The sequence below is a fragment of the Takifugu flavidus genome, chromosome 7, assembly GCF_003711565.1.
Source record: "Takifugu flavidus isolate HTHZ2018 chromosome 7, ASM371156v2, whole genome shotgun sequence".
Classification (NCBI taxonomy): domain Eukaryota; kingdom Metazoa; phylum Chordata; class Actinopteri; order Tetraodontiformes; family Tetraodontidae; genus Takifugu; species Takifugu flavidus.
The window spans coordinates 1146512-1159826 of NC_079526.1; the positions used below are offsets into that span (position 1 = coordinate 1146512).

The 13315-nt window shown below is 44.6% G+C and overlaps 2 protein-coding genes across 2 annotated transcripts; one reads left to right on the plus strand and one right to left on the minus strand.

The window, feature by feature from the left end:
• The first annotated feature begins 940 nt into the window (after positions 1-940).
• magoh (mago homolog, exon junction complex subunit) lies at positions 941-4505 on the plus strand. Its single transcript, XM_057038590.1, has 5 exons — positions 941-1141; positions 2127-2185; positions 3340-3450; positions 4148-4230; positions 4302-4505. Exons 1-5 carry the CDS (start codon positions 1051-1053, stop codon positions 4399-4401), a joined length of 444 nt encoding a protein of 147 aa, XP_056894570.1. The 5' UTR covers positions 941-1050; the 3' UTR covers positions 4402-4505.
• On the minus strand, positions 3553-7725 carry cpt2 (carnitine palmitoyltransferase 2). The gene is made up of 5 exons (XM_057038589.1): positions 7407-7725; positions 7087-7167; positions 6883-6989; positions 5342-6649; positions 3553-5085 (listed from the first exon to the last, which is right to left on the minus strand). The coding sequence occupies exons 1-5, from the start codon at positions 7574-7576 to the stop codon at positions 4772-4774; spliced, it is 1980 nt and encodes a 659-aa protein (XP_056894569.1). The 5' UTR covers positions 7577-7725; the 3' UTR covers positions 3553-4771.
• Between the last annotated feature and the right edge of the window lie 5590 nt (positions 7726-13315).

A 13315-nucleotide genomic window follows, 5' to 3' on the forward strand; every position in this document is an offset into this window, starting at 1 on the left:
GAGAGGAGGAAAGTAAAGAGTTTTGGATGGACAGTGACAGAAAAGGCACCTTCAACTACATCGACTACACATCGGTCCAACATCACCCTTGGTTACCAACCCTGGTTACCTCCTGATGCTGTAGGAGACCTCTCATTAATAGCATATAGGAAAGACAGGAACCGTGTTCTCAGTTCACAACTGGCTCAAGCACACATTGATGGTTATTATAGTTGTGTGCAGATATATACAGAGGCATCAAAGAACCCGCACGATATGATGCATGGAGAGACAGGAGGGAGGAGGTGGTGATCACCCAACTCCGATGTGGACACACAGGATTAAATAACACGTTGAATAAAATAGGGAAACACAAGGGGTGTGGGTGTGACTGGAGGAAAGTCAGTGGAGCATGCCTCAGTGCACTCTAGAAAATTCAAAGTACAGAGAAGATGATCCAGGAGCTTAATAAACAAAGAGTACAGTTGGATGAGGGATTTACTGAGGAGCGGGCGTAGAGTGAGGCGTTAGAATTGTGCTGAAGTTTATGACAGGAAATAAGTTAACAAAGAGAATATATGCTGGTTTGGGTTATATTTGTTTGGTTTTGTTCTGATTTTTTTATTTTTACCAGTACCTTGTGCAGAGTTCTATCCTGGGTGCCCATCCTCACCGGTGGCGGTAGTGCACCCGAACATTGCCCACCGCCATTAAACAGGAAGGAAGAAGAAGAAACAGAAGCGCTAAAAGAAACACTTAAAAAGAAATAAAGTACAGCGTAATCTCGTGTAATTGTTGAGGAGGAAATCGGATGATGTCTCTTTTAGGGCTTTTTTTTTTATATTATTATAATTTTTTTTTTTTTTTTTTTAGAGTTAACAGGGCTAAGGAGTAGGGTTTAGACATTAGAGAAAGCTGCTTCGCACTCCAGTCCAGAAGTTGGCGGTATTGCATCTACAAGCTGGATGCCATCCGCCGTTAAGAAGAAGAAGAAGAAGAAGAAGCGGCGGTAACAACGGCAGTAGTAGCCATAGCGGCAATATTAAATCAGCGTGTTCTTTGAACTTAACAATGTCAACAAGTGACTTTTATTTGAGATATTATGTTGGTCATAAGGGGAAATTTGGACACGAGTTCCTGGAATTTGAATTTAGACCTGACGGTAAGTTGTATCCGGCCTATCGCCTGAACCTTTAGCATTAGCTTGATTCCATTTATTGACTATTTGTTACCGGAGCTCAGCACTTACACATGTATGTATGTTCATATTCATACACACAAACGTATACACGTGTGTGTGTATATATATGTGCGTATAAACACGTGTGTGTATACATATATATACATAATGCGTTAACGGGATCAACCACTACCGCGTGTTTCTATGATGGTCGACAAGTGGTATTTATTGTCGTAAAAACAATTCGAGGTAGAATCAAATGTGGGATTTCCCTTAAGGGTCAGCGGTTCAGGGAATTCCTGCAGTGTTTTGCGCTCAAATGTTGGGTCTGTGTAGACCTGCCAGCCTCATTCCTTGAAAGTAAATCCACTTTTTCCTGTACACGAGAAGGGAACAATGGAACCAAGTCAGGCTGATGTAGAAAACTCATTTCTGTCGAGGCCGTAAAGCTGACTTTTAAGTGTAACTTGTGCAGTAAACACAATCAGTTATTAATAATTTATTCACCATTTCCAAATGCTGGCCTTAAGACACTGGAACACTTTACTGGACAGCAACACACGTGCATTGTGTATGTTATGTATTATATATGTGCTCCTATTTCTCCACAGTCACAATTTACAAGTCCCTTGTCATTTTTCAGACAAACATTGACGAATGTGAATCACTGTTAAAATCATTTCATGCTAGAGGAGCAGACTTTTCCCTCTTTGCTCCGGATTGAATCTGTCCATTTGCAACTTCCTAAGAACTTAAATATGATGAAGTTATCCTAATATTCTTACCCAGATGCAAATGGGCACACAGAAAATGATTTCGCCTGCTTTTTGAACATGGTTATAAAAATAATTATTGTTATAATATTATGAATTTGGTTAATTAGCGTAACAGAAGCGGGATGCATGAAAAGCTGCCGTAGCTTTATGTGTGGAGATGGCTGAAGTTGATGCTACTCTTCTCCATGCAGGGAAACTGAGGTATGCCAACAACAGCAACTACAAGAATGACGTGATGATCCGAAAGGAGGTAATTCTTCATTTATGTTTTTCTGTAAAGGTGGGGGAAAGGTGTGCATTAAATTATTACATTGAATTCCCGTGGTTAACGTGCATTGCTGTCAGCTGATGCAGAGCGAGGGCTAATCTGTGGCTTTTTCCGAAACCACACACTCGTTCCCTATTCACTACTCACTACATGGGGGACATGGATTGAGTGAGCTACATAGTGCACTCAATTTAATGTTAGTATTCGGACAACAGCATCATTTACGGCGCACGTAAAGTGACGTCATGGTGTCGCATAAAAATTACGAACCGGTCGCCGGGAAAAGTGGCCAGGTCCATTTAATTATTTTAACCCATCAGAAATACATTCAGCGGCCATTTTATGAAAATGCAATATTTTACCCTATAATTGACTTTATATAATAAAATGAAATATTAATGTCAATAATAATACAATAATAATTACTTATTACCTAAAATAATTAGTGTCCCTTGACATTTTCAAGCCAAGACGTGATGGTACATTCTCAAGTCATATTCTGCTGTAGTGAAAACATTTAATAAAGCAATTTTTCATCAAAAAATGGATCCAGAGCTACTTTTCATCTTTGTAAATATTCTTTTACTGAGATTCTGTCGACTGGTGAGGAACAGACAATTCCGAAGAACAATTTTAAGTGAGGGGTGGGGGGATCAGTAAAGATTGATTGATTTTTTTATTTTTACACATTTATGTTGTCATATTTTAAGATGATCATATTGGACCCCTACTGAAAAAAATCTTATTTCCAAAAATTTCATATATCAAACCGCACAGTAGAAATTACCTTAAAAAATGTATCCCATCAGCCTTTACAGTATCACGCACACCGTAAAGGCTGATGGGATACATTTTCCAAGTTAGGGTGCTCGCTTGTACACTACTTTTCGCAGTGCATTGTGGGATAAATTGAGTGCACTACATAGGGTACAGCGATGCTCACTAACAATTCGGACACTATTTCAAAATGGCGTCCACACTCTTGAGTGCACTATGTAGGGTATAGGGGGTGGTTTGGAAACAGCCTGTGACTTGTTTAACTAAATTGTGATCTGGGTGCTAACCCTCTTGGTCATGTGACTTGGTCCTCTCAATAGTTAATAAAGGTCTGAATGACTATCTTTGACACTGCTCAGGCATATGTCCACAAAAGTGTGATGGAAGAGCTGAAGAGGATCATCGACGACAGTGAGATCACCAAGGAAGATGATGCGCTGTGGCCCCCTCCCGACAGGGTCGGCAGACAGGTTGGTGTCCGTCTCCAGCAGGACGAAGGGGTGCTTTTATCAGTGTGCCTTTAGAAGGCTCCCCTCAGAACAGCAGGGTGTCTATAGCAGCACAGAAAAGCCTTATCAGTTTAGGTGTTTCTTTTTATTTCCTTTTTATTGTCTTCCTGACTCAGCAGGTTGAAGCAGGTATTCAATTTCCCTACGGGGATGAATAAAGTAAATCTTGAAGTTTAGTTTACAACCCAGTTGGTCAAGTGAAGTGACGTAGATTGATTGGTTTAAGGCAGTGCTTCTCAATTATTTTCTGTTACGCCCCCCCTAGGAAGAAGAAAAACATTTTGCGCCCCCCCCCCCGCCGTGACTATAATTAGTGAAATTGAAATATGAAATTGTTATAAATACACCTCTGCATAACATTGTATCCTTATTAACATTAAAGAAAACAAAAAAAGAAAGAAATATAGACCAAAACGGGATGATTGTTGCCAATATTCGGCACGTTTTCGCTGAAAAAACTCAAGCGGCTTATCAGCGTGACTGGGGTGTAATGTCCCCCAGTCACGCAGCCCCTCTCTAGATAGACGTCCAGGAATCCTTCTGGTTAGACAGAAGAGACAACCATGTGGAAGAATGTCTTGGAATACGGTGCTTGATACAATCCAGAGGCAGGTCTGCGTATTGAGAAAAGGTTAACCCTCTTTCCCCACCTCTGCAGGAGCTGGAGATCGTCATTGGAGATGAACACATCTCGTTCACAACTTCGAAAATCGGTTCCCTCATTGATGTCAACCAGTCCAAGTAAGTGTTGATTTCAGTTGTAAAAGAGACCCAAGGTTAGACTCCTGAGACCATCCTCTTGTGCTCTTCAGGGACCCTGAAGGCCTGCGTGTCTTCTACTACCTGGTGCAGGATCTGAAATGTCTCGTCTTCAGTCTCATTAGTCTGCACTTCAAGATCAAGCCAATCTAAGGGGTCCTCTTCTCTACTGTAGCTGATGTCTTTGGAGTTTTGCATTTTTATGGACATTTGCTTTTGTTGAATTTATTTTATTTGGAATAAAAACTGAAAAAAGGTCTACTTTGATTATTTACAGTTTTAGGTAAAGTCTACTTAAACCATAATCATTTCCTTACTACAGCACCTGAAAGAGCAGCACCATAGTGACAATTTAATGCTCAGATTAAAGTACACATTCCCATGTCATAGAATGACCAGCGTCAGACCGCAGCTCGCACTTTTATACGTGTGGCCATTATCAAAAACATCACAGCTAATTGTTAACAAGACCATGTTTAGAAGTTTTATCAGTGTTTTAAGTTGTTTCTTGATTTGAAGTCTTTCATTCCAAGACAGAATAAATATCATCCAAAGACTTGTAGACACACTCCAGGAATTCATGGGCGTTACGACTTGGGTAGCTGGATACGTTGCAGCCAATCCAGTCGTCATGGATACCATATCCAATACCAAAGCCATCAGGCACTACGGGGGCAAAACCACCAAGGTTCACAGCTGGACTGGTGAGGGTACTTGTAGAGAGGATGTTGTGGTTAATGGCTGCATAGGCTGGGTCTGTGTAGAGGTGGGGCAGGGCCCGGCCCTCAGAGCCAGCCAGGTACCTCAGGGCAAACAGGTGACGATCAAATCCCTGACCTGTTGACAGAAGGACATGGTCATGACCTCGTGGCGACTGGACACCTCTGTAGTTTGAGATAAACAGGGCTCTGGACTGCTGAAAGAAAGGAGATCTGAAAGGCTTCTGCTCAAGGTCTTTCAGAGGCTCTCAGGTGAGAGGTGAAATATGGCCCCTTGTCTTTCAACCGTCCAGCTGACTCCACTAGGGTTCTGTGCACAACATGATACATTTACATAGTTAGAATTTGACAACTCCTAAGTAAAATTGTCTCACCCATAGCTGCCTCCTTCGTCAACTGTCCATGATAACTGGAGCACTGATGTAGCAACGCCTTCAGCTGCTCCACACTGTGTTGTCTTGGCTGACAAACAAAGGCGTGTGAACATTTTTTAGTGTGCACTGTGGCTGGTCGGACAGTCTCCGTGCGGCCATGTTTAAAAGCCGCTGTGCTGCAGGACTCGTATGTGGCCACCGTTTGCCCGTACTGCCTCAAAAAACCCATCTGAAAGGCCAGCTGGACCATAGCATCTGGACTTAACTTGTTCTTCTTCAGCCTTTCTTTACCACCTTTCTTGAATTCCATGGCATGTATAGTGAGTCTTGATACGGCACTTTCAAATTTCTCCTTGGCTGTTTGGATTCCGTTCTCTAGCTCAGCATCCAGGTTAAACTGCAGCCTGGAGACAGCAGAGGCTGAATCCACATCAGTGGCGGCGGCGGGGCCTGGGTGCACTACTGGATGTTTGGTTGTGTCTTTGAAGACCTCGTTCTGGAAGCGAAGCACAGCTACGCCATCACCCCACGAATGTTCAAAGTTGATGGCCGCCTGTCCATCTTTGCTCATGATGATGCTGAAGGACTTATCAAACCAGCGGTTGTACCCGTTGCCATGCAACATGTTATGGGAGGTATGAATATGATCCTTTAGGTTCTCTTCATCGAGACAGAGACAAAAAAGAGCACAATCAATCATTTTCAAGTTCTCTGCATTTCCAGCAGCTCGTAACTTCTCCCTTAGGTCGGCCCACACGTCTCTGTTCTCTGTGGTCAGGAAACCAAGAGGGAACCTGGGCACTGGTGTTGGGTCAGCTAAAATGTACTTTAAGTGTGCCTGGATCTCTGCAGGCCTCACCATACTCCCATCTCTGTCTACAACATCAAATACGTACATGTTTCCATTTCTAATAACAAGTACATGTCGGCCTCTCTCATCAGTGAAGAGCTCATCTTTCCCGCTCCTGGGAATGCGAGTTGAATTGAAAAGGCGGAAGTACTGCGACATATCCAAGGGGTAGGCATTCATCATGTAAGCGCCGTACCAAGATAAGGACGATGGGACCCAGCGAATGAATTTTTTGAAGTGGTCCGTGTCACTCTTTGCAGGGTTGAGATGGAAAACCTCTGGCTCCAGGAGTCCAGCACGTAATGTTTTCGTAAAGCGTACAGCGGAACACACCATATTGGTCGCCCGCACTAACTGGTCATTGTACTCCGCATTGGGATCAGGCGTAAAAGTCATGAAAGGATTAAAATTCAGCACTACTGGGTCACGTGCTGAAAGATACATATCAAACCATGGCCCTGAAAGAAAAAGAGCTTATTCAGTACAGTAAAATAAATATACACACATATATATATATATGTACGTACGCACACACACACACAGAGTATATATAGGATCAGAGCTCATGACTAAGACTAAATGATGGTTACCAGGAGATGAACAGATGGAGTGTATGCCAGTATTATGGGAAAGAACCCCTTGCTGGAGGCTTTAGCAACAGCCACAAACTATCATGTAGTTCAAACTTCACCTGAGATGTAACTGGTGTGCTTATTCTTAAGGTCTTGAGCCACCAGCTCCTTATTCAGCTGGCTTCCCACGCCATTCAGAAATTCTTGTGAAACTTTTTCGGTTGATCTGACAATGGACATAAAGAAAGGACAATGTAGATTTGAACAACTGGCAGAAAGATGTCAAAAAGGCCGTTACTTTAGAGTTGACTGAGAAAACTCACCTGAACTGGTCTCCTTCTAAAAGCGGACTCTGGGCAGCTAAATACCTCCTTATAGTATCCTCCAATTTGGGTACCGGTAATCTGAATAAAAAGATGGACTGATGAGAAAATGTTCCACCTGTCTTAGAGAGGTCGACTAAGTTTCAGCTCTGGAACAGGAAAATGACCAGTTGTCCTACAAACCCTGAATCTTAAGGGTTCTTTTTTGCTTCATTTACGACCTCTGACATTTCAATCAGAACCAAGTCTGTAATTAAAACTTCCACTTAAACCCAATCACACATTATAGTGTAAGGTCATCAGACACAGCCACATCTAACCTGGGTAAACTCTTCTGGTAATGCATCGTTGGAACCGCACTTTGGTGCAAATATTCGATTGAAGACGCGTTTTTCCTGGAACGTTGACAAACGTCCGCAGCAGCAGCTCTTTGTAAAATTCCGCGTTTCCACGGCGCAACAACGCAACGCCATGATAGCAAATTAAACATGATTTTAGATAGCAACGAGGTAGTTTAATCGGATTTTAATGCCGATATTTACAACTGTTTAACTGCTGAAAGTATTTTCAATGTTTCCGACGGACTCTAATCGACCTTTGCTAAGTGTCGAAACAGAAATAATTCTTCGTCTCCGACTTCCTCTTGCAGTCAACACAGCACAGCACTGCCCCCAGGCGGAAGGATTGCGAATTTGGGAGCGTAATTCAAAATTCTAAGAAAGTTTTATAAAAAGAAACGATTTCGATCAACTCTTGAGGTGCTGAAAAATAATCTTTCGAAAATGTGTTTGTAATATCCTTATTAACTTTTTGTCATCTGTTTATTATGTGCCATTCATACATAAAAGGTGAAAAGGTGTTTCAAAAACATGAAACAAGTAAGGGGGGGGGGGGGGGGGGGGGCAGGTTCCTGAGCCATCACATTGGGCAGAAAAATTAGAAATCAATCAATCAACAATTATATAGCATCTGTTACAATCAAAATTGTTTCTAGGCACACAGAATCCCAGGGCCTGACCTCCAACAAGCAACAGTGGCAAGGAAAAACTCCCCTTTAACAGAAACAGACGTGTGACTGCTTTCAACTGATATAAGAAAATAAAATTTAAAAAATAAAAAAGACAGGAGCACAGCATAAGATGCAACAGAGAGAGGAAGTAAATGGACAAAACCGACCCGCTGTGAGGATGCAGCCAACATCCAGAAAGCCCTCTGCAGGGCACTTGGCTCCACAACAAAGGCCACCTGCAACCACACACAGTGCCAAACGGCATTTTGGCAAGGGTGCAAGAGGACACCAAATGGGCAACGCAACATCACCACGCCAACACCAACTCCACCATGTCGCCGTCTCTGTTGCTAAGGTGATACTGCTGGCTGAGACAGCCTGTTGCAGAGTAATTCTGCTGGTTATATTTACCTCAGAATCAGAAGAAGGTTTATTGCCATTGTACATGTAATACACAGTATTACACAAACTAGGAATTTGTCGTGGTGTGCCGCTGCGACATTCAACATAACATTAGACATCAACACCACACTAGAATAAGATAAATAAAATAAAATAAGACTTATATACAGTATTTACATAAATAGTGAGTGGTGAGAAATAGTGCAGGTCCATGAGGAGTAGTGTATTGTTTATGAGTCCGGCTGGCTGCTGTACATGGTGCTTAAGTGATAAGTCACTTGGTGTTCAGCAGCCTGATGGCAGAGGGGAAGAAGCTGTTAGTGTAGCGGGAGGTTCTGGTCCGAATGGACCGTAGTCTCCTGCCTGAGGGGAGGGGGGAAAACAGTCCGTGACCAGGGTGGGAAGGGTCGGCCGTGATCCAACCTGCACACCTCCGGGTCCTGGAGATATACAGGTCCTGGATGGATGGGAGCCTGCAGCCGATCACCTTCTCGGCAGCGCGCACGACGCGCTGCAGCCTCAGTCTGTCCCTGGCGGTGGCACCAGCAAACCACACGGTGATGGAGGAGGTGAGGATGGACTCGATGATGGCCGTATAAAACTGCGCCAACATCCTGGGAGGCAGATTGAGCTTCCTCAGCTTCCGTAGGAAGAACATCCTTTGCTGGGCCTTCTTGATGAGGGAGCTGATGGTTGGCTCCCACTTAAGGTCCCGGGTGATGGTGGTGCCCAGGAAGCGGAAGGAGTCCGTGATGGTGACGGGGGAGTCCATAAGGGCAAGGGGGGGCAAAGGGGCTGTAACTTTCCTGAAGTCCACAATCATCTCCACTGTTTTCTGAGTGTTCAGCTGCAGGTTGTTGTGTCCGCACCAGGACACCAGTCGAGCCACCTCCCTCCTGTAGGCAGTCTCGTCTCCATTGGAGATGAGCCCGATGAGGGTGGTGTCATCCGCAAACTTGATCAGTTTGACAGACTGGTGGCTTGAGGTGCAGCAGTTGTGTACAGGGAGAAGAGGAGGGGGGAAAGTACAAAGCCCTGGGGTGATCCGGTGCTGATGGTGACGGAGTCGGAGACAGTCTTCCCCAGCCGCACGTACTGCCTCCGATCCGTCAGGAAGTGAGTGATCCACCTGCAGAGGGAGGCAGGCACACTAAGCTGGGACAGCTTGTCCTGTAGCAGAGCGGGGCGGATGGTGTTGAACGCAGAGCTGAAGTCCACGAACAGGATCCTCGCGTAGGTTCCCGGGGAGTCCAGATGCTGCAGGATGGAGTGAAGGGCCAGGCTGACCGCGTCGTCCACAGATCTGTTGGCTCTGTAGGCGAACTGCAGTGGATCCAGGAGGGGGGTGGTGATGGACTTGAGGTGTGGCAGGATCAGGCGCTCTAAGGACTTCATGACTACAGAGGTGAGCGCCACAGGTCTGTAGTCGTTAAGCCCAGTGATCCGTGGCTTCTTGGGGACAGGGACCTACGAAGAGAAAAGCTTTTCCTTTCATTCCTATGAAAACAAAGCTTGTCTGATAATATAGTAGACACATTAAAACTGGTTTTCATCTTGTTGGAGGGAATTGGAGTGGGAAAAAAATGTAATTTCCTGTCTGTGGTACAAAGTCTCAATCTTGTGTTCTGTTAGAATTTAAGCTCTAACCGTTTTAAATTGCATAGCCTGGAGGATCTCTTGGTTTGCACTAAAAATTAGTTAAACTAAAACCTTTCCATTTCATTGCCTTAGGATACACTTAAGGTGGCATTTGTGTACACACAAAACTGGCAGTGTCTGGAAATATTTATTTCAACTAAGCATCAGGGTTTACAGGGTTACAAAGAAAATTGATGTGTGTTCACATTTTCCATGTGGGTCCTTTTGCTTGAACACATATAACCTCAATATGACTGAAAGATCAATATGACTCCATGATCTGTCTTGCTCCATTATCAGTAATGATATAGTTAAGTGTTATTCCAGTGTAGGTTTGCAATAAATGTTGACAACATACATACAATTATTATATTTGTAATTATCTGCAGTAGTATGTGTCAGTTACCCCTGTCTTTTAACTGCCTTATCATAGTAGCCTGTTGGTTGTTTTGTGAAATGACGGTTTTTCTGGTTAAGGTTATTTGTTTATTTGTTTTGGTGTTGTCACAAGTTCGGAGCAGCTTTTTCTTCCCTAAGCACATGTCACCAGCACTGATACTGACCAAATTCCCTCAGTGGGAAGAGGATGCTAGCAGTAGATGCTAGTGAAATGGAATTTGATTGTGGAATGTAAATTGTATACAAAAGGAGGAAATTGAAATGGTATTCTATTGTGAAATGTAAATTGAGAACAAAAGGAAGGGTGTGATGGAGACTGGGAGAGCAGACGGAATCCATTTGGTTCCTCATTCATTTACATGGAAACAAAGGTTGAAGGAAGACCAGCGTCAAAGGACTGAGGGGGGGACATCCTCAGGCATTCAACTTCTTGTGCCAGCCGGAACACCCGCTGTGAAGGCACCAAACTCCTGAGGTGCATACAGTGCACACCTACTGTGTTGGCGTCCTGTGTCCTGTGTATGCAGCAAACACATGCTGTGAAGACGTCTGCACCTCAGGGGCGGGCCTTCAACTATATAAGATCAGAACTGTATACATTGAGCAGAGATCTCTCCGCATGCTTCCGTGTGTGTATCCTGACCGACTGACTGGATTAAAACCATCTCCTACGCAGTAACTTAGATTAATAGTTTTTCTTCTCCAAACGGCTAAAAATTCCACGACAAACTTGGTGTCAGAAGTGGGATCCTGGGTACGTCCGTCGGGACCCGACTGAGGGGCTGGCCACCTGAATCCACCAAAGGCGATTCATCCTCAAACCCCGCAATCTTACGGAGGAGGACCCAGTCGGTCCCGATCGACGGTCACAGGATTCCTCGAATTCCACGGCTGAATTTAAATTGGTAAGATGTATTTATCCTAATATTTGAAACGAATTACTGCGTAGGATAGACGCTAACCTTACTCTGCTAACTGGCGAGCACCGCTAAACAGCTTAAATAAATACGAAAATCCTGTGAGCCCTTTGAGACGAGATCAGGTTACAAATATAAGTAAACATCAAAGGAAGTCCTGTGAATTTATTAGAAATAAGATCAGGTTACAAAATTAAGCCCTGTGAATTTATTAGAAATAAGATCAGGTTACGAAATTAAGCCCTGTGAGATCATTGAGGCAAGACCAGGTAATAGTGTAAATCCTGTGAGCAAGAAAAAAGGCAAGACCAGGTATCAAAGTGTAAATCCTGTGAGCAAGAAAAAAGGCAAGACCAGGTATCAAAACGTAAATCCTGTGAGCAAGAAAAAGGCAAGACCAGGTTGTTAAAGGGAAGCCCTGTGAATTTTTTTAAAAAATAAAAAAAAAAGATCAGGTTGCAATAAAACAGGATCAGGTTACCATGGGAACCTTGCAGAGTAAGGTAAGAGTCGAACGTGGTGCTGGAGACCGACTGTCTCCAGTAATGGACATAATGACTAAGAAGTACGGGCCGGAAAGTTGTGCATATGTCGGGTTGTGGTGTGAACAGTATGGGTTTTCAGAGGGAGGATCGTTAAGTGCGCGACAATTGTCCACCCTGAGGGACAATTTAAATAAGAAAAGGAATGAAATGATGAGCAGAAAGAAAATATCAGCAAAAGAATTACACGTGATGATAGATATGGAAGAAAAGTTGAAATGTTGGGAAACAGAATGTGATAACCGCGAGAGAAAGCAATGTCAGAAGGCAATGACACAATTAAAAGTAGGGACAGTTAAGGTAGCCAAGCCCGAGCAGAAACCTCCCCCTTCCCCCTCTTCCCCCTCCCCCCCCTCTTCTCCCCCTTTTCCGTCTCTGCAGGACAGCTGGAAATCCGACGCCGGGCCATCTGCCTCTCTTGAAACCACCTACCCGCCGCCTTATCAACTACCACCCAGCCTGACTGCCCCCTCGCGGCCTCCTACACCCCAACGGGCCCCGAGCTCGCCTCTTCTGCCTCTACCCATCCCAGATGACCTTCACCCGCCAGAAGGACTCCACCCAACAACCACAGGGGCGGCCTGTGGGGTGAGCCCAAGAACATCATTCTCCCCTATAGCCACCAGGGGGACGAGAGAACGGGACCACAGGCCCTTGGTACCTGCCTTGACAATGCCAATGGTTCAAGTGGGAGGCCCTCAGGGCAACCCAATGTATGTGTACAGGCCCTGGACAGAAGCAGACATTGTGGAAGCTGCAAAACACCTCCCTCGTCCGGAGAAAGGAGGAGCGACAATGGCAAAAGCTCTGACTGACTTCTTTCGAGACTATGTCCCCACATCCTCTGAGATGGCCAGAATAATGATGAAGATCTGCTCACCCACACAGTTCGCAGCTGTAAAAAGCATCTTCAGCGGGCACTGGCAGCCTGCAACAATCAACTGGGCGTCATCTGGAGCAGACGATGACCCTCATGACATAGCCTATAGGGACTTCACCACCCGCCTGATCACCAAGGTAACCGAAGACTTTAAAACACAATGTGATCTCTCCAAGGTTTCTGCGTGTGTTCAGGCAAAGGATGAGGGACCACGAGACTACGTCCAACGTCTCATGATAGTGTTCGACGATCACAGTGGCATGACCAAGCCTGACCCTTATCCAGGCCCAGAAGTCACCCCGTATGAAACCCTCCTGAAACAACAATTCCTTCAAGGCCTCCAACACCCACTGAGTCAGCTGGTTAAGGACTCATGCATCGGATGGAGTGATGCTGATACGCGACTCTCCGTGGTGGTAAAGCATGCTGATCACCAGTACAA